Genomic DNA, 21,062 nt, shown 5'->3' with positions numbered 1-21,062 from the left:
AATTCATCGTGAGATCGCCCGCAGCCCATTGCTTTCAATGGAGCCGGCTGTATTGCCGGCTTCATTGAATTCAATGCGCTGGACAGCTCCAGCCCGTTTCTAATGAAACGCGGCTAGGAGCAGTTTTTTCGGGCGATTTTTCGGTCCTGGTCACGCGATTTGCGGATGCGCATCCGTCATGTGATCCGCAAATCGCGGGAAAAAATGCCCATGTGACCGAGGCCTAACATGTGTTTTTAGACACTTTCAGAAAGTTTTTCTGACTAGTCAGAAAAGGAGGTATGGTTTAAATTGTGCCAAATTGCTGTACCTTGTGCCAAAATTTCTGCACAATTTTTGGCATAAACTAGACCAACTAATAGGGGGTCTGAACTTAGACTAGACAGTTTTAAAATTTGATAGATTTATAATTCATTGATAAATCTGGTGCATTTTAAAAATGTCTAGTCTAAGTTTGAACTGTCTACTAGAGTTGAGCAAACATACTCTGCCGAGCTTGCTGCTCGTTTGAGTATTAGCGTACTCGATGGTGCTCGTTACTCGAACGAGCATCAAGCCGTGTTCAACCCCGCCCCAGTTTATGGCTCCTCCCTGCTGTGACGTGCCTGTTTTGGCCCCTCCCCGATGCATTTCAATGGCAAATTTTTGGGCAGGCAGGCAGAGAGAGAAAAAAAAAGCTTGTGACCCGGCGTCCCACATACAAAAATGCTCGAGTCTCCCATTGTAGTCAATGGGGTTCATTACTCGAGTAGAGCTTTCGAATTTTCCGAAAAGCTCGACTCGAATAACACGGACCCGAGCATTTGCGTGCTCGCTCATCTCTACTGTCTACGTTTCCAACAAATTTCTATTTGAAACATGAAGCTTGATAAGATTCCAGTAGTAGTGGCTTGTGTTTTTACTTAATCTATAAATTAAAGAGTTTATCATGTAAAGCAATGTGACTAAACAATCCAAAAATGAAGCTTTCAAAAGCTGGCATACATGCCTTGCACCACACTTATTAAGTGTTTTAGTAACTTTTTGGCAATCGGAATATTCCCTGGATCAGATATGCAGTACATTTCATACACAATATTTCCAGCTGCAATGAATCTAATACATATCTACAGCTGTCTATGTACAGGCGCTCTAAGTTTACTCCAGTTCAAATTGTTCTCAGCCATCAGATGCTTCAGGAAATTTTGTCTTTATAAGTACCATCCATTTGGGGAGATGTAAAACTTAATAAAAGGGATTATGCTTTATTCGGGTAATGAAAAGATATGTGTATTTATGTAATTAAGACATTAAAAACACCAGGTTGCTTATCATCATGCATAAAAGAATATTCTTTGTCTAGTTTATTTTCCCAAAACATTTTAATAGCGTTTCCTATCTGTTTAGCTATATTTACCCAAGCATAAATTCTCCTATTACCAACAGCAGAACTACCCTATAAATTTAAGATTACGCTCAGCTGAACACTTTGTTTTCATAATGGCTATTCGTGAATGTCTCCATCTCGGCAAAGATTTTTTTCATTGCGGCGTTTTTTTCCCTTTGTTAAAAAAGAATCGTGGTGACAAATGCTGGAGAGATTTTGTTTACATATTGTATTCAGTATTTTTGACGGAGCAGAAGAGTTTAACTATTTCTACCAGAATAAAAAAAATATATATATTGGTGGACAATAAAGTTCAACCTTCTGGTACTTTTTATGGCCATAAGGACTAACCATTGCAAGTACAACAACGTCTGCAAACATGAAGATAGGATAAAGAATGTCTGTCAACCTTGAGTGTCCAAACACACTTATCAGCCTCCCACCATAATCCCTTCTTGAGCACATGGCTCAGTCAGCCAGTGACTCATTTATCTTGATTGATCCACTCCACTTGCTCTTGAGCCCAGATTTCCTTAAGATTTCAGTCTGTATACATTGCTCAAGGATTAGACTGAGCAGTTCAACTTTGTATTCTTTTTCTGTCAACTCACAAAGAATAAATCAGTGGCACCTGTTAAAACTGCATTTTAAAATCCATGGTTTGTAGTTTTCAAATCAATAATTGGTAGTTGTGCAGTTTATTTGGGGCTTGGGGGCTTTAGAGAGATCAAAATTTGAATAGCTTCTGTGTGAGCAAATTCTCAAAAATTGTTCTTCATATTATTAGAGTTTCATGGTAAATTATGTATAGAAGGACATTTAGTATGACCCCATTTATAAAACAATTAGTTGAGCAAGAAAGTGTTGCACTAAAAGTTATTCCAGCATTCAAGAATAACACAACAGAAGGGGCAGATCTTTTATATTTGATTTACATTCTGTTTAGACTTGTCTATGAAGTGCCATCACAGGTTTGTGCTATTTCTGAGAGTGAAAATGGTCTAAGGGTGACAAATTGGGAGGCTACTGATTTGAAAAAAAAACTGACTAAAACTCCATTAGAAATGGCCCAGCCTGAAAAAAATCACATACAAAAAAATTAGTCTGGTTGGAATTGAAGTTTCAAAATTGTCCAGCAAAAGTAAAATAATTGCATTCTATCAAAACTTCTATGCCTGTAACAAGGAACTGTACAGTTTTAGAAATCTAGAAATTAGGGAATGAATGGATATGACACAATTACATTATAGGAAAGCCAGCTATATGATGCTTGCCAAGCATACATATTAAAATGGACACTACATGTTTTGTATCTTGAAGAAAAGGAGGAACTTCTTATACTAAGGGCTGCAAATGATAGCCTATTCAATCTCCCAATCTCTTTCCCAAAGATCCAATACTCAAGATGATGGGTCTTAGACGTGGGGAAAAAACCTTTGTGGGCCTTTGGGGGAGAGTGAAAGACTTGAATTATTGGAGATACACATAATTATTGGATATCCACATAAAGATAATCCCTGATTTTATTATTAATAGCACCTATTTTATTAGCATCGGCTAATTGGATTAAATCCCTTTCCAATGAATCTTGTAATCAGTCCGTGATATACCACCGCTATTATACAGGATAGAAAAATGTATTTTTAGTGTGAAAAGTAGAATTGAGGTCAACAGGATTTGAAATAGATTCATGATGTTACTGACGAAGATTAACTATGTTCCGCTGATCTTGAAAAGATATACATTTAATATCAGAATCGTCATGGTACAACATAACATCCACATCAGACGAATGAGAAACATTTTCAATGTCACCATCCTCATTGTGAGAGGCTTGTAAAAAATGACATTTGACTGTTAACAGTCTAATGAATTTGTTGACATTCAAAGGTATTTTGTAAACATCTGGACAGATTAATTACAAGCAATCTATCTAATTTCGATGTTTGGTTCTCCGAGGATATCTTTTTTTCTGTGTAGTAGAAGTGTTACTCGCTTCACGATTACTTTTGCTATTATGCAGGTTAGTTGGTTCCCTTGGTAAATTAAAAGAAGGCTTTCTCAATGAATTTTGAAGAATCTGAGACTTCTCCTGAAGTAGTATAAGCAGAAGTCTTGAGACACGCATCTCTATCAACAAAACTGACCTGCATTCCCCTGTTTCCATGTCTAGGATTATATATTTTTTATAATAGAGGATTTATTATAACGTCCTCGTCATCTGATTTGTGCCCAGTTGTAAACCAAATCATTTTGATAATCTTGGGAATCTCTAGCAAACTTCTTTGTTTGGTTGCCAGTATTATATCATCAATCTTTGGGATATTGATTTTTATTTCTTTATGTAGATCAATAAATTCTCTAGTTGTAGCGATATCCTGTAAATCCTCCTGAATAGATTTAATTTGTGTTCTCATATCATGCAAGGCGATGTTTTCAAATTTAATAGTGAGATACATAAGTTTTAATGAACAGTCTGAAAGCACTCAGACAAAAACTCATCAGAATAGTTCCAAGTCGGTCATGTTTTAATTCTTGATCCACGTGGGAAAATTTTTTTATCCACATGGGAAGACAAAGTGGTGGAGTCCCATCAGATTTTCAGCCCCTTTATTAGCAATTTTTCTAATTATCTCATCTTCAATCCTCCAAATCCTGGTTACATGTAAATCCACATTTGAATATGTGGATGCAGTTTGTGATAGTCCATGAGTACAATCTTCTTTATTATGCTAAATAATTGCCAGGCATTTCCATTGATATTGAATCCTATATTGACATACTGGCTTGATACATAAACCAGAAAATGATGGACCACATGCGTGGAAGTAGAGCACGATGCACTCAATCAATAGTCACCAAAGTTCACAAATATCAGCTCACCTCCTCCCACAAGGGCTCCTGAGTACTGTGTGTACTGATCAAATCCCTGGTAAGGCAATGCTTCGATAGAGACAAAGTCCAAAAATCACTGGTACCAACATTTAAAACTGCTGCTTTATTGATACAGGGGTATGGATCAATAGGCTCAGGAATGTGTTACCTATATAAACCACAATTCCATGAACGTGCATTTTACATGGAAATTGAAATTCAGTCAAAAACATTTTTTGGATGTTACTCTTTCAGGCTGCAATTTAGGAACATTACTAAAATTATACAAAAGTGATTGCCCATTTTATTGGAAGACCTGCTGATACAGAAATTAATTCCAAGTAATTTAAACGGAACCTGTCACGTCCCCACAGCACTATAAACTAAGTTATGATGCTGTTAGGAGACGTGGCAGGGAGCCAAGTGATGTCTTTTTATACCCATACAGCCTTAGAAAAATCTGACTCCTTCCAGAGTCCAATGCATTCGCTCTCTTATAGACTTGAATAGAGTAAGATTTTTGTACGTAGCCAGGACTTTAGAGAGGGACTCCACTGGATCCAAGGAGCGGGTGAGTATAAAAAATACATCACCCGGCTCTCTGTCACATTCCTCAACAGCACCATAACTTAGAGTATGGTGCTGTGTAGACGTGACAGGTTCCCTTTAAGATTTGTATCTAGAAAAACATCTACCCTCAGTTCTATTTTGTCCTCTAGTTTGTATTCTTGAATGCTAGCAACACCTCTTTTACGTTTTTTTTTTTTCTTTTGTGGACACTGGATCTGCAAGACATACAGATTCACTTTGAAATCTTAGTCTTTTAAATTTACTGAAACACACAAGGAATACAATTTTTCCTTCTTTGTGAATTGCAACTCCTGTAATGTGATATATCTTATCACTTGTACGTCTTGTAATGTGTAGTACATAAGTCACACCTCCACTGCGTTAAAGCTCTGGATCCACAGACATTTGTCTGATGCCAAACATTTAACAGCAGTAGGTATGTCTGCTGCCACCAGACACTTCTCCTTAGTTCATGGTGGTGACATTTCATCATTAGTATTTCAAGTCATTGAGAAGGTGTTTAGAGGCAAAAGAGGTAGAGACATCAAGCAGCTGCTATTATGCCAGGAAGTCAAGTGCATATGGGTACTACAAAGCAAGGTTCCTAATGGCTTAGATATCAGACAAGATATATATTTACATTATGAATAATGCATTACCTGTCAGGAAACCAGGGAAAGCAGGAGTCGGGGGTCCCTGCAACGTAGCCCACAACCCCTGTCCCTGCCTACTTGCCTCCACTCCTGTCTAACCCCAGGCGGGCAACTGGGCGACGGTCCCTACACTGGCTAAGGGAATGCTGGGGAAATCCACAATCCCTGGAAACAGAAAGCAAATGGACAGACAAACAGACAACAAGAGCGATGCACAAAGGAAAAACAGCAAACCAGTCCAGGAGCAAGCCAAAGGTCAAGCACTTAAAGTCAGTCCGGAGAGACACAGTACAGAAGGAGGAGACAAAGTCAGGTCAGGGGAAAAGCCGAGGTCAATACACTAATAAACAGGAATACAAGGTAACGCTGGTGAGTGCAAGGAAGCCTATACAAACACAGGCAGTGTCAGGAAGCAACTGAGGGGTTTAAATGCTGTCAGAGCTCCCGCTCCAGCAGCTGATTGGGGCGGAGCACCTGACAGCAGCAGGATAATCAGAAATGCTGGGAGAACCTCCCTCATCACTAGCAGACCAGGCTAGGTCAGTGGAGATGCAGCAGGCTGCCATGGAAACAGGAACACGGCGCCGGGCAGCAGCTGCTATGCTCCTAGCACCTCTGCGCCGTGTAGGAGCCGGGCGGGCAGGAGTGATGACCAGCGTAGGAGTCCCCCTGCGTCACGCAATCGCAGCAGGGGCGACAGCGTCTGCCGTACAGCCATGGCGACCCCGATAGCAACCAATCCTGACATTAACTTTCCCAACTTGTACAAGACCCAAATAAAAGGATGGCTATTTTGGACTTAATATTAGCCAACAGTCCTGACAATACAAAAGGTGCAGGTCAGGGGACACCTGGGAAATAGTGACCATAATATAATACATTTCTTCTTTAATTTTCAACTGGGAGCTTAGAGACGCCCTTAACTTTATTGACTGGGACAATGTACTTAAAAATAAGCATATAGTTATATGAAAAACTATCAGCTATGAGGGAAAAGAGCATGTAAATATTCCTCAAAACCTGGAAGCCATGGGCGGATTTCCTAGACATAACAGGCCTTAATAGATCTCTTAGCACCTAAAGCAGCGGACCAGGGCTGCTTGTCGCCCTTCCCCTGACACCTTAGAGAAAGATGGATGGTAGAGGATCTCAGTAAATGAAGAAACAGCGGAATGAAGAGGGATAAGTCCTAAGACTGGGGTCTGCAGGCGGGAATGAGGGAGAGAGGCAGGCTGTCGGATGCACACAACAAATACTGATTGTAAGATGAAGAGGGGAGAGAGGAGGAGATAGGGGGGACCCTGAGTACTACAGCCACCTTTGTATACCTTGACAAAGTGTGTGGACCTTTGTTTTTTTTATGTTTGAATTTTCTATTTTTTTTATTTTCACCATTGAAATTCAGATACCCCCTGTGTGGGGAATTTAAAAAATAGTCATATAGACAGTAAATAGGAAATTTTTTAAGCCATATTAAATACTTGCTGTGAGTAGTTCATACCCTACAGGAATGGAAGGGTAAGGGCGCCCACCCACTGGCGATTTTTTTCCCTGCGAAATTCGCAGCATTTTTTTCTCTGCAGTGGTCTATGGGACTTGTAATGTTAAAATCGCGATCGCGCAAAATCGCATTTTACCGCGAAATCGCGATTTTGCGCGATCGCGATTTTAACATTACAAGTCCCATAGACCCCTGCAGAGAAAAAAATGCTGCGAATTTCGCAGGGAAAAAAATCGCCAGTCGGGCGCCCACCCACTTGCGTTTTTTTACCTGCGTTTGCGTTTTGCGTTTTTCCTGCACAGGCATAGAGATAACATGTGTTCCTGTCCACTGGCGTTTTGCGTTGCGTTGCGTTGCGTTTTTTAACATAGGAACTGTCAGTTGCATATGTGTCCTTATTTTTCTCCTAATGCACCCATGAAAGTCAATGGAAAAGCCGCGAAAACACCGTGAAAACGCCGCGAAAACGCGGCAAAAAACGCCGCGAAAACGCTGCGTTTTTCACGCACGAAAATCGCAAACGCCAGTGGGTGGGCGCCCTTAGGAATAGGAAAAAACAATATGGCTCAATAAAGACATAAAGGGGACAATAAACAACAAAAAGAAAGCATTTAAACTGTTAAAACAAGAAAGCAGTGAAGAAGCATCAAGCAAAAAAATAAATTATGTAAAAAGGAAATGAAAGCAGCAAAGCTTTAGACAGAGATTGCGAGAAAGTAAAACTAATCCTAAACTGTTCTTCAGCTATATAAATAGTAAAAATATTTTTTAAAAATTCAGAAAGTGTTTGTCCTTTAAAAGATGTAGGAAAAATTGTAGAGGGTGATGAGAAGAAAGCAAATCCAGTAAATAGTTTTTCGCCAGTGTATTCACTTGAAAAAATGAAATGTCAGGTGAAATGCAGAGTTATAAAGTAAACTCTCCATTAAATATTACAGGTTGAACCCAGAAAGAAGTGCAAAGCTGCCCTAAAAAGATCAAAATAGACAAATGGCCTGATTTCAATGGTTATTAATTGTACATACTCTGATTGGGTCACCATTACTAGTGGGGTACCACAGGGGTCAGTATTAGTATCTATTCTTTTAAATACATTTATTAATGACCTTGTAGAAGGGGTGCACAGTAAAATATCAACATTTGCAGATGATACAAAACTATGTAAAGTACTTAACAAAAAAGAGGATAGAATGTGGTTCGAAATGGATATGGATAAGTTGGGGCTTGGGCACAAAAATGCCAAATGAGGTTTAACATTGATAAATTTAAGGTGTTGCACATGGGCAGGGGAAATACATGTCACCAATGTCTAGGGGCACATGACAAGAACCTTGTTCTTCCTCTTTACAAGGCACTGGTCAAACCACACATGGAGTTGTAGTAGAAGGGGGTCATTTTGAGTATGCTCTCCTTACGTCAGTCATAGCAGCAGTCACACAGGATATAAAGAGATGCCTAAAGTGGATTTCTGCTTCTCATATACTACTCTTCAACTTCAACAATTAAACAATTACAAGTGGTACAGCCATTTTTTCTTGCATTGCAGTTACAAATTAAAAGATGTAACATGTTCAAATCTGCACAGCAGTGACTGGGAAGACAGCAACCTAAAACAGAAAGCATTGATAAGACAGCATGACCAATAGAAGTTTTAATATAACTGGAGTGCGAATAATTTTTGACTCACACACACACACACACACATATATATATATGTCAAGAATTATTCGCACTCCAGTTATATTAAAACTATAAACATATATATATTCTTGTATATATGTATTCTTATGTTTCTTCTTAAAATAGTCAAATAGTTAGAATGCAGAGTAGTTTCCTTTCCAATCATCAACAGCCTCAGCTCTGCATGAATGCGCTAAATGAAAGTGTCAGGTGTCACCACATTACGCTGTCTGTGCTGTGTGCTTTCTGCCGAGTTACTCCCTACTGTTAGAGATATCACACACTCAAAGAGTTTTGGAGAACGGACAGTTATTATACAAGCAACACAGTCAGGAAAAGATGTTAACAGACTATATCAGTAAAACATACGGTGAGTAAAAGCGAAGTGATTGTTTAAACAGAGCAGTGTGTTCTTGTGGGGCAGGCAACGTTCCCTGTAAGCATTGTTATACACAGCTAACAGTGTGCTGCAGATATAGCTATCTATATTAGATTACCTAAATTCTAGTCTGTCTATACACATGAATTGCATATCAAAGATTAGAAGCCAGTATAATATTCTAAGCCTCCAATATGCTAGCATTAGAATGGTTCATTCACTGATTTTCCATTTTTGATTTCCTACAGTTGGTACGATACAGTTCGGAGGGGCTGCTGCAGCTGGGTCCCCTTGGTTCTACTGCCTTCCTACCTGATACAAAGTGTCTCATTGACGATGGCAAAGGAAGAACCCCTACTTTGAAGAAATGTGATGATGTCCCAAGACCAACACAGAAATTCTGGGATTTTACACAGGTGAAAAGTTGATAAATGTGAATGCTATAACTTTATCATAGCCAGACATTGAAATAAGATTCCCAAAATTGTTATAAGACAAGAATTGATGCAATGAAATTTGGAGTATGCACAACTATACAGCTGCAGCTCTGACAAGCAGAGTGTACACAAACACTGACCCCATTCCAGCTAAAGTCCCTAAGAAGGACCAATATAAAGCAGGGTTTTGTACCACTACATGACAGCATTCCATGTCTGATGTTTCAGAGTTATTTACATTTAACTATTCAGACCTTTTGATGGATCAAACTTATGTTTATAGACTTCAGTACTAAAAATTCTGAATTATTGGGCAGATTTATGAAACTGTCTAAAATAAAAACTGTCTCGAGCCATGAGCAACCAATCACAGCGCAGCTTTTATTTTACACTGCCTTCATCTTTCTCCATTACCAATTGGGAGATTGGTTGCTAAAGGTAACTAACACAGTTTTGCTTGTAGACACTTACATAAATCTCTCTCTATCTGTTTTGTTATATATACAGTTTTTTCATTTACTCTTATTTTCTAATTCACATTGAAAAAAAAAACAAATGGGAATTGGATGACACTGGCACAAATGACAGTTTTTCACTGAAGTAGCTTTGATACATGAGACCCTGTATATTTCCAAATATCTCTACAATCCATTCTTTTACACACATTCCATATATCTGAGATATACATGGCATAGATCTGGGAATGTTTAGCTTATAAAAAAGAAGGCTGAGAGGAGACTTAATAGCTGTCTACAAATAACTGAAGGGCTGTCACAGTGCAGAGGGATCAGCTCTATTCTCATTTACACAAGGAAAGACCAGAAGCAATGGGATGAAACTAAAAGGAAGGAGGCACAAATTAGATATTAGAAAATACTTTCTGACAATGAGGGTGATCAATGAATGGAACAGGTTACCATGGGAGGTGGTAAGTTCTCCTTCAATGGAAGTGTTCAAACAAGGGCTGGACAAATATCTGTCTGGGATGATTTAGTGAATCCTGCACTGAGCCGGTTGTTGGACCCGAAGACCCTGGAGGTGCATTCCAACTCTATAATTCTATGATTGTAGATGATGGACATATATGACATAAATCAGGCAAACATATTACATAAATAAATTAGAGACACTCATGCCATTCATCAGTGGCAAATATGACAGATTTAGAACACACAACATACTATAAAACACAGGCACATATGTAATAGATCATGTATACACACTATATGAATGAAAAACACACATGACACTGAAAATGAGCACACAGGACATAGATCCGGGAGACACGTGACACAAATGATGGATATACATGACATAGGTAAAGAGTTAAATATGATATAGATCAAGAACACACATGACAGGTGATGGACTAGCATGAAATAGATAAAGGTCACATAAGACGTAGAACAGATCTAATTTTCTTATTGATAACAAAATCAAAATAGAATGTCTCTTGTCCTACAGAAAAGAGAATATAAGGCTGCTTTCACACCTGCGCTAAGGCTCAGTTCGGGGTCAAAACAGATCCATTTTTTCCATTTTATTTCACTTTCTCTCTTCCAAAAAACGGAGCAGAAAGACGGAAACCCTGAAATGAACCCTAACGCAGATGTGAAAGCACTTATTTAGAAATAGAAGTTTGCAAAGTAAAAGTATAAAAGAGAAATAAGAATGAAAAGTAACATGGCCATGTAGTGTGTGAGCCTCATAATCATATCTTTACTGTTTGCCTTCGCGTGATCAAAGGCTGTCATATTTAAATAATTTTTCTAGCCAACTGCCATTGGGGTTCTCTCTCACATCATCATAGGCCACCATTTAAATGTATGTAACTAATGTAGATGTAAGTGATGGAATTTTTTTGTCTAGAATTGAAGTTGCGGCTCTCAGCAGTTCATCTCATCAGCCTGACAAGCTTATCTTGATATCTATATGTGTAGAGAGAGAAGACAGCAACAACTCATTTTCAAAGATGCTGTCTCAGTGCATTTTGTTGTACAAACTATAGGAAGAAAATTGTAACTTCAAGTATGGATTGAAATGGAAAAAATCTTCTACAAATATGAAATAAGCATCACAATCTAAAAATATATGTTATGTTTGCATTGTACATTGGCATTATCTCAGAAGAATACTGGTCCGATTGTGCTCTGTTCTTATTTATTTTCATCAAGGGTTGCTAGATTTTTGCATCTCATTGCCTACCTGTGCAAGTCTACCTTTTCTAATGTCCTGCACAGCACATACATATGAGGATTTATTCCCCTGCCACATGCTTTGGACAGGTGACGAAGAGTTAATTCAAATTAAACAAACCCTATAAAAGAGGCATTGATTCACCCCCCCCCCCCCCCCCGTCCCCGTCCCCCCTTGACGGAAGAACCCATCTTTAAAGAAAATCTTCCAATTCCTGCAGGCTGGATTTGAGAAATGAGTAATACCAAGTACGAGAACAGTTCAGATCTCTGCTCTTTTGGCCTTTCTGGGTAAGTCTTATTCTAAAAAACCTGAGAAAGTAGTTCATAATGGTCCTCCAAAATCCGTGGCCACCTAGACTCAACCTGTTTTCAAAATGAAATTGCCCATAGTTCTTAAAAAGGTTATGTGAACATCCCTTTAAACTTTTACAGGCGGCTATTCCAGCTGGAGAAGGTAACTATCCTGGTGGGAATTGCATCAATTAAATGTCCATAAAGTGATATCAAGAACACTACCTTCATCTTTTTCCATTACCAATCGGGAGATAGTCATACAAGTCTTTTGTATCGCACCTGCCTCAAAGGAGAAAAGTTGCTTTCAGACAGCAAGCATGGTACAGTGTTTAAGAATCTACTTATTCTGGACTGAGAGTTTCTGGAAGATGGATCATCTATGCTCATACATAGCCCAAAGAAAGAGGAGAAAGCCTTCAAACCCATCATAGCTACAGTATGTGGCAAAGAGTCACAATTAGTGCTTGCTACAAAAACAAAAGAAGGTTTACCCAAGAAATAATCACCAGGTCACGCCATTACTATTTTTGTCTAAATCTGTGGCCATGACCAGCCCTTTAGACTTGATTTATGATATGCAATTTTTTAAGGGCTTAAACACATAAGTGTGTTTTTCACCTGTTACGCGGCCATGATTATAACAGCCACATAACGGGAGAAAACACGCTCATGTGACAAAATGAAGCCATTGATTTCATTTTTACTATCGGGATTATCGCAATTCTTACAGGCGAAAAAAGCATTAACTACATGCGGGAATGATAGGACAGAACCTATCTTCACGCTATTTTTTTTCAAACTCCTGCGATATGGTGTGGAACTTGAATGGGAGGGAAATAGAGATGAGCGAACATACTCGTCCGAGCTTGATGCTCGGGCGAATATTAGCGTGTTCGGGATGCTCGTTACTCGTAACGAGTACCACGCGATGTTCGGGTTACTTTCACTTTCATCTCTGAGACGTTAGCGCGCTTTTCTGGCCAATTGAAAGACAGGGAAGGCATTACAACTTCCCCCTGTGATGTTCCAGCCCTATACCACCCCCCTGCAGTGAGTGGCTGGGGAGATCAGATGTCACCTGAGTATAAAAGTCGGCCCCTCCCGCGGCTCGCCACAGATGCCTTGTGAGATAGCTGAGGGACAGTGCTGTTGGTGCCGGAGCTGCTATAGGGAGAGCGTTAGGAGTTATTGTAGGCTTCAAGAACCCCAACGGTCCTTCTTAGGGCCACATCTAACCGTGTGCAGTACTGTGGAGGCTGCTGTTAGCAGTGTTGCACTTTTTTTTTTTTTTCCAAATCGGCCGTGCAGAGCATTGCGCCCTGCAGTAATACTCCAGGGACAGAATTGTGTAGGCAGGGCCAGAAGACATATTTTATTGATTGAATATACGCAGTGGGCCTTTCCTTTAAAAAAAAAGGGCAAAAATTCTATTTGGCCTGCAGGCTTGCGCCAATTTATTTCCTGCCTGGGAAATCACCGCTCTGCTGTAGTTAATAACTGTGCAACACTGCAGTTCTGTGACACACTGCAGGGCCACAACACATTTATTATTGATTGAATATACGCAGTGGGCCTTTCCTTTAAAAAAAAAGGGCAACTATTCTATTTGGCCTGCCTCTGACAGTCCTCAGCGTTCTGGGTACGTGTGTGCTGGGTGGAGAACGTAAAAAAAATCATACGCAGCCAGTTAAGTTTAACAGCAGGCTTGCGACAATTTATTTCCTGCCTGGGAAATCACCGCTCTGCTGTAGTTAATAACTGTGCAACACTGTAGTTCTGTGACACACTGCAGGGCCACAACACATTTATTATTGATTGAATATATGCAGTGGGCCTTTCCTTTAAAAAAAAAAGGGCAACTATTCTATTTGGCCTGCCTCTGACAGTCCTCAGCGTTCTGGGTACGTGTGTGCTGGGTAGAGAACGTAAAAAAAATCATACGCAGCCAGCTAAGTTTAACAGCAGGCTTGCGCCAATTTATTTCCTGGCTGGGAAATCAGATCACTGGTAATACACCATGCTGAGGGGTAGGGGAAGGCCTATAGGACGTGGACGCGGGCGAGGACGCGGAGGCCCAAGTCAGGGTGTGGGCACAGGCCGAGCCAGTGCGGTGGCCAGGGGTAGAGGCAGGGCCAGACCGAATAATCCACCAACTGGTTCCCAAAGCGCCCCCTCGCGCCATGCCACCCTGCAGAGGTCAAGGTGCTCTACGGTGTGGCAGTTTTTCACAGAGACGCCTGACGACCGACGAACAGTGGTGTGCAACCTTTGTCGCACCAAGATCAGCTGGGGAGGCACCACCAACAGCATTCGCAGGCATATGATGGCCAAGCACCCCACAAGGTGGGACGATGCCCGTTCACCACCTCCGGTTTGCACCACTGCCTCTCCCCCTGTGCCCCAACCTGCCACTGAGATCCAACCCCCCTCTGAGGACACAGGCACTACCGTCTCCTGGCCTGCACCCACACCCTCACCTCCGCTGTCCTCGGCCCCATCCAGCAATGTCTCTCAGCGTAGCGTCCAGACGTCGCTAGCGCCACAGTTTGAGCGCAAGCGCAAGTACGACGGCACGCACCCGCACGCTCAAGCGTTAAACGTGCACATTGCAAAATTGATCAGCCTAGAGATGCTGCCGTATAGGCTTGTGGAAACGGAGGCTTTCAAAAGCATGATGGCGGCCCCGCGCTACTCGGTTCCCAGTCGCCACTACTTTTCCCGATGTTCCGTCCCAGGCCTGCACGACCACGTCTCCCGCAACATTGTACGCGCCCTCACCAACGCGGTTACTGCCAAGGTCCACTTAACAACAGACACGTGGACAAGCACAGGCGGGCAGGGCCACTATATCTCCCTGACGGCACATTGGGTGAATTTAGTGGAGGCTGGGACAGAGTCAGAGCCTGGGACCGCTCACGTCCTACCCACCCCCAGAATTGCGTGCCCCAGCTCGGTGCTGGTATCTGCGGAGGTGTATGCTTCCTCCACTAAACCACCCTCCTCCTCCTCCTACGCAACCTCTGTCTCGCAATCAAGATGTGTCAGCAGCAGCAGCACGTCGCCAGCAGTCGGTGTCACGCGGTGTGGCAGCACAGCGGTGGGCAAGCGTCAGCAGGCCGTGCTGAAACTACTCAGCTTAGGAGATAAGAGGCACACGGCCCACGAACTGCTGCAGGGTCTGACAGAGCAGACCGACCGCTGGCTTGCGCCGCTGAGCCTCCAACCGGGCATAGTCGTGTGTGACAACGGCCGTAACCTGGTGGCGGCTCTGCAGCTCGGCAGCCTCACGCACGTGCCATGCCTGGCCCATGTCTTTAATTTGGTGGTTCAGCACTTTCTGAAAAGCTACCCCCACTTGTCATACTTGCTCGGAAAGGTGCGCCAGCTCTGTGCACATTTCCGCAAATCCCACACGCACGCTGCCACCCTGCGGACCCTGCAACATCGGTTTAATCTGCCAGTGCACCGACTGCTGTGCGACGTGCCCACACAGTGGAACTCTACGCTCCACATGTTGGCCAGACTCTATGAGCAGCGTAGAGCTATAGTGGAATACCAACTCCAACTTGCGCGGTGCAGTGGGAGTCAGCCTCCTCAATTATTTACAGAAGAGTGGGCCTGGTTGGCAGCCATCTGCCAGGTTCTTGGAAAATTTGAGGAGTCTACCCAGATGGTGAGCGGGGATGCTGCAATCATTAGCGTCACCATTCCTCTGCTATGCCTCTTGAGAGGTTCCCTGCAAAGCATAAAGGCAGACGCTTTGGAATCAGAAACCGAGGCGGGGGAAGACAGTATGTCGCTGGATAGTCAGAGCAACCTCATGTCTATATCTCAGCGCGTTGAGGAGGAGGGGGAGGAGCATGAGGAGGAGGGGGAAGAGACAGCTTGGCCCACTGCTGAGGGGACAGATGCAGCTTGCCTGTCATCCTTTCAGCGTGTATGGCCAGAGGAGGAGGAGGAGGAGGAGGAGGATCCTGAAAGTGATCTTCCGAGTGAGGACAGCCATGTGTTGCGTACAGGTACCCTGGCACACATGGCTGACTTCATGTTAGGATGCCTTTCTCGTGACCCTCGCGTTACACGCATTCTGGCCACTACGGATTACTGGGTGTACACACTGCTCGATCCACGGTATAAGGAGAGCCTTTGCACTCTCATTCCCGAAGAGGAAAGGGGTTCGAGAATGATGCTATACCACAGGGCGCTGGTGGACAAACTGATGGTAAACTTCCCATCCGACAGCGCTAGTGGCAGAAGGCGCAGTTCCGAGGGCCAGGTAGCAGGGGAGGCGCAGAGATCAGGCAGCATGTACAGCGCAGGCAGGGGAACATTCTCCAAGGCCCTTGCCAGCTTTATGGCTCCCCAGCAAGACTGTGTCACCGGTCCCCAGTCAAGGCTGAGTTGGCGGGAGCACTGTAAAAGGATGGTGAGGGAGTACGTAGCCGATTGCAGCACCGTCCTCGGTGACGCCTCTGCCCCCTACAACTACTGGGTGTTGAAGCTGGACATGTGGCCTGAACTCGCGCTGTATGCCCTGGAGGTGCTTGCTTGTCCTGCGGCTAGCGTCTTGTCAGAGAGTGTGTTTAGTGTGGCTGGGGGAATCATCACGGATAAGCGTACCCACCTGTCAACCGACAGTGCCGACAGGCTTACACTCATCAAGATGAACAAAGCCTGGATTTCCCCAGACTTCTCTTCTCCACCAGCGTACAGCAGCGATACCTAAGCAATACGTAGGCTGCACCCGCGGATGGAAGCATCGTTCTCTCTCACCATCCAAAACGGGGACATTTCTGCTTCATCAATCTGTGTATAATATTCCTCCTCCTCCTCCTGCTCCTCCTCCTGAAACCTCACGTAATCACGCCGAACGGGCAATTTTTCTTAGGGCCACAAGGCTCACTCATATAATTTTTCTAAACAATTTTTATACGTTTCAATGCTCTTAAAAGCGTTGAAACTTTAACTTGAACCAATTTTTTGTTCAACTGGGCTGCCTCCAGGCCTAGTTACCACTTAAGCCATATTAACCAAAGCGATTAATGGGTTTCACCTGCCATCTTGGTTGGGCATGGCCAATTTTTTCTGAGGTACATTAGTACTGTTGGTACACCAATTTTTTTGGGCCCTCACCTACAGTGTAATCATAGTAATTTCTATGTTCTTCGCCTGCACTCATGGTACAGAAAGGTGTGTGGGGTTGGCCTACACTTTAGCTACATAAATGTAACTGGGGCCTTGTCTATACTGCAGCTACTGAAATGTGAAAGAGACTGTTATCTCCCTAAACTGCTGCAATGGGAATGTTACTGGGGCCTGTCTTGAGTGCTACTATTACTGAAATGGAACTAAGACTGCGCTCCCCCTCTACTGCTGCTAGTGATATGTTAGTGGGGCCTGTCCCTAATGCTACCGCTGAAATGTTAATAATTGTGGGCTCTGCCTATACCGCTGCTAATGGTATGTCACTGGGGTGTGGAAACAGAGGCTTCACAAAGACATGATGGCGGCGAGGCCATTTCCCACCAACGCTGTTACTGTTAAGGTGCATATAACCATGGACACGTGTAGAGGACACATAGTGCCTCCAAAACATCCCCCTCCTCCTCCAACAATGAAAACATTCTTGGCAAATACCTTTGCATTGGTCCGTCTGGTGGCAGTCCAAGAATTTCACCTTTAACGACACAACAAGAGAGCACCACCACCATCCCCCCGCCACGGCCCACTTAATCCTGGCCACATTCCGAAAACCAACTACATAAAACCGCGCTACCAGGTCCGCAGTCACCACCACATTACCACCAACGAGGTTACTGTTAAGGTACATATTACCAGTCTGACTGGGGCATGCAGTGTGGGCCGAAGCCCACCTGCATTAACCACGACATTACCTCAGCTGTGATGGGCACTGCAATGGGATACATTTATGTACAGCGGGTGGGTTCCAGGGAGCCACCCATGCTGTGGGTGCACACAGAATTCCCATTGCGGAGTTGTACCTGCCTGTGACTATTTATAAAAAACCGCGGTCTGACTGGGGCATGCAGACACCTTGACAGAATGAATAGTGTGTGGCACATAGGTTCTCCATTGCTATGCCCACGTGTGCAGCTCCAGATGGAGGTGGCACAGGATTGGATTTCTCATTGCTTCTGTACAGCATTGTGGACTATCGCCCCGCCCCTTTTAAAGAGGGTCGCTGCCTAGCCGTGCCAACCCTCTGCAGTGTGTGCCTGCGGTTCCTCTGGCAGACGCACTTATAAATAGACATGAGGCCAGCGTGTGGCATGAGTGCAGCTGAAGGCTGGGCAGGGACAGTTTGGTGTGCGCTGTGGACACTGGGTCGTGGGGGGGGGTTGGGCAGCATGTAACCCAGGAGAAGTGGCAGTGGAGTGTCATGCAGGCAGTGATTGTGCTTTGTTGGAGGTAGTGTGGTGCTTAGCTAAGGTATGCATTGCTAATGAGGGCTTTTCAGAAGTAAAAGTTGTTGGGAGGGGGGGGGGCCCACTCTTGCCGGTATTGTGGCTTAATAGTGGGACCTGTGAACTTGAGATGCAGCCCAACATGTAGCCCCTCGCCTGCCCTATCCGTTGCTGTGTCGTTCCCATCACTTTCTTGAATTGCCCAGATTTTCACACATGAAAACCTTAGCGAGCATCGGCGAAATACAAAAATGCTCGGGTCGCCCATTGACTTCAATGGGGTTCGTTACTCGAAACGAACCCTCGAGCATCGCGATAATTTCGTCCCGAGTAACGAGCACCCGAGCATTTTGGTGCTCGCTCATCTCTAGAGGGAAACAAAAACCTTGTTCATGCGCAACTATACTCTCTAATTGCAAACATAGATGTGCATACAGCCATCTGAAACTGTCCTAATACAGTTGCATTAAAAAACGCACAGCTATTCCAGTGCTGAGGAGCTGTATCTTCAGTACAAACTTTTGCACCACAGAGAAAGAAAATATTTGCACCTAATTTAACATGCAGCGTGTGACACTTTAAAGAATTAGGCGCATTTTATGCAAAAGCATTACCAAAAAGTCACAACAAAACTGTGCATATGATAAATCTCCTGCAATGTACTCAAATTCCACCTGACCGCATTACTACAGCATTACCATAATTATAGGATAGTCTTCTGTACAAGAGAAGACTCTTCTTTTGGCTGTTCAGTCTTGATTTTTAGCATTTCCCACTCTTAAAGCTATCCTCCAGTCCTGGACAAGCAAATATAGCTGCACCGCTTCTCTGACTATCTGATGCACACTGTGCATTAAGATGCATCATTAGTATAAGACCCTACCCATGTGGGTTACACTGGCCAGTCAGAGCAGCATGTAGTGTCTTAGACTACCGATGATACTAATGCATCAGGTAGTCTGCATCAGGTAGTAAGAGAAGTGTTGCTGCCATCGTTGTTTTTCCAGGCCTGGAGGCTCACTTTAAGGGATGAGGTACGTTCCCATATGTATGTGCTGCTGAGCAGCCCATCCAGGAAAAGTAGAATTTGCTTTTGCAATTCCTCTTTCCTGTACTCCAAACAGCATAAGAAAATTATCCTCCCAATAAAGTTTTTATCTTTTCCTTATATGTTAGTGTAGTCTTTACAATTACACAATGGGGGGAGGAGCCTAGACACTTTTTATAAGGTTTATTCAATTTTAATAAAATTTTTTGTGCTACTTGTCCATATGTATTTGCAGTTGTTTGGACTTCAGAATGAGAAATTGTGTAAGTTAATTCCACCATTTTGCTTTCATTGCTCCACACCACCTGTCCTCACAAAATGTTCCAATCTGGAATTTATTCAATTGAATAATTGCACCAAATTACCCCAAATTGTCTGTTTGGCTACACCTTTATATCTATAGTGAATGTTGTTATATCCTACTAATAGAGAAATGCATGGAATATAGAGTATTAGCCCATTGTATCTTTTGCATCCCGCTTACATGTTGTGCTATGTCAGATACTTATATATAAACTGTGCTTTCTATCCTACATACAGAATAGCCCCATTGTCAGCAGGGACACAGGCCGCTGTCTGGAGGTGGAGATGTCAAAGGATGCTAATTTTGGACTGAGACTGGTGGTGCAGAGATGCTCAGGACAAAAATGGATTATAAGAAACTGGATAAAACATGGTCGGAATTGATGGATTTGGGGAAAATGGTGTTCTAATTAGACCTGTGAAATATACAGAAATGCCTTCTTGTTTAAACACAAGAAAAGAGGACATTTACTACCATCTGTTCATGGACCACTGAACATCACATGACTATAGCCATCCAACTATGTGGATAGGCTGTCATGGATCCTGTGTGAAAATACCAAAAGGAAGAGACAGACGGAGCACGTCAAATTTGGAGGATTAAAAGACTGGAAAGAGTTTATGTTTGTACTTTCAGAAGAGTACAAATGAAAAGCTTCTCTCTGCTGGTAAATTTTATGTTACAGACTGGTGCACAATTCCTACAATGAATGATCATGTGCCTTTTTATTGTACTTCCTATACAAGAGAACAGAGCATCCCTCACATCAGCATGTGTTATAAATTGTGCTAAATAATATGTAAATAAGATGCAAATGTAAGCAATAATCACCAATGGGCAAGAAATCTATCTGCTGCCATTATGCCAATAGTTTGGTAAAAGCATTTACATGATAATTGTGCAGGTATGGCTTGGTCATAGAGAAGATCTTCATTTGTACCACTGTTACAATGTAACAAATCATATGTATTACTTCAGTTACAAATTAATTCATAGGCAAACAATTAAGTTACCCAATAGTTGTATTTGGACAGTAAGGGTACCTTTACACGGGACAACTGTTGGGCGCATGAGCACCCGACAGCCATCCGATGAGCAGACATCCAACTATCACTTCCCTGCTTTACACAGGAGCCATAGTCTTTGAAGTGAATAGAGGCGGAGCAGTCCGGTAATCGTTCTGGTCGCCCACTTCCATTCACAGTAAACAGGAATCACTCAAACATTGAGCAGCTCCATTTTACACAGCCCAATACTTGCTTGGTTTTGAGTTCTGCTAAAAACCAAGCGCCTCTGACAAGTGAGTCTTATGTCGATGGCCGCATATACACAG

The 21,062-nt window shown here is 42.9% G+C and overlaps 1 protein-coding gene across 1 annotated transcript in view; it reads left to right on the top strand.

Moving 5' to 3' along the window:
• GALNT9 (polypeptide N-acetylgalactosaminyltransferase 9) overlaps positions 1-20,575 on the top strand; it is a 326,026-nt gene extending 305,451 nt beyond the window's left edge. Inside the window, exons 10-11 of the mRNA XM_066601931.1 lie at positions 9,272-9,439; positions 19,966-20,575. Coding sequence (XP_066458028.1) covers positions 9,272-9,439; positions 19,966-20,112 — 315 coding nt within the window. The 3' untranslated portion in view covers positions 20,113-20,575. The remainder of the gene's footprint in view (positions 1-9,271; positions 9,440-19,965) is intronic.
• The last annotated feature ends 487 nt before the right edge of the window (positions 20,576-21,062 follow it).

This window comes from Eleutherodactylus coqui, chromosome 5 (assembly GCF_035609145.1).
Source record: "Eleutherodactylus coqui strain aEleCoq1 chromosome 5, aEleCoq1.hap1, whole genome shotgun sequence".
In the NCBI taxonomy this organism is placed as follows: domain Eukaryota; kingdom Metazoa; phylum Chordata; class Amphibia; order Anura; family Eleutherodactylidae; genus Eleutherodactylus; species Eleutherodactylus coqui.
The sequence above is the reverse complement of the archived record's forward strand: the minus strand, read 5'-3'. Positions and strand labels throughout refer to the sequence as shown.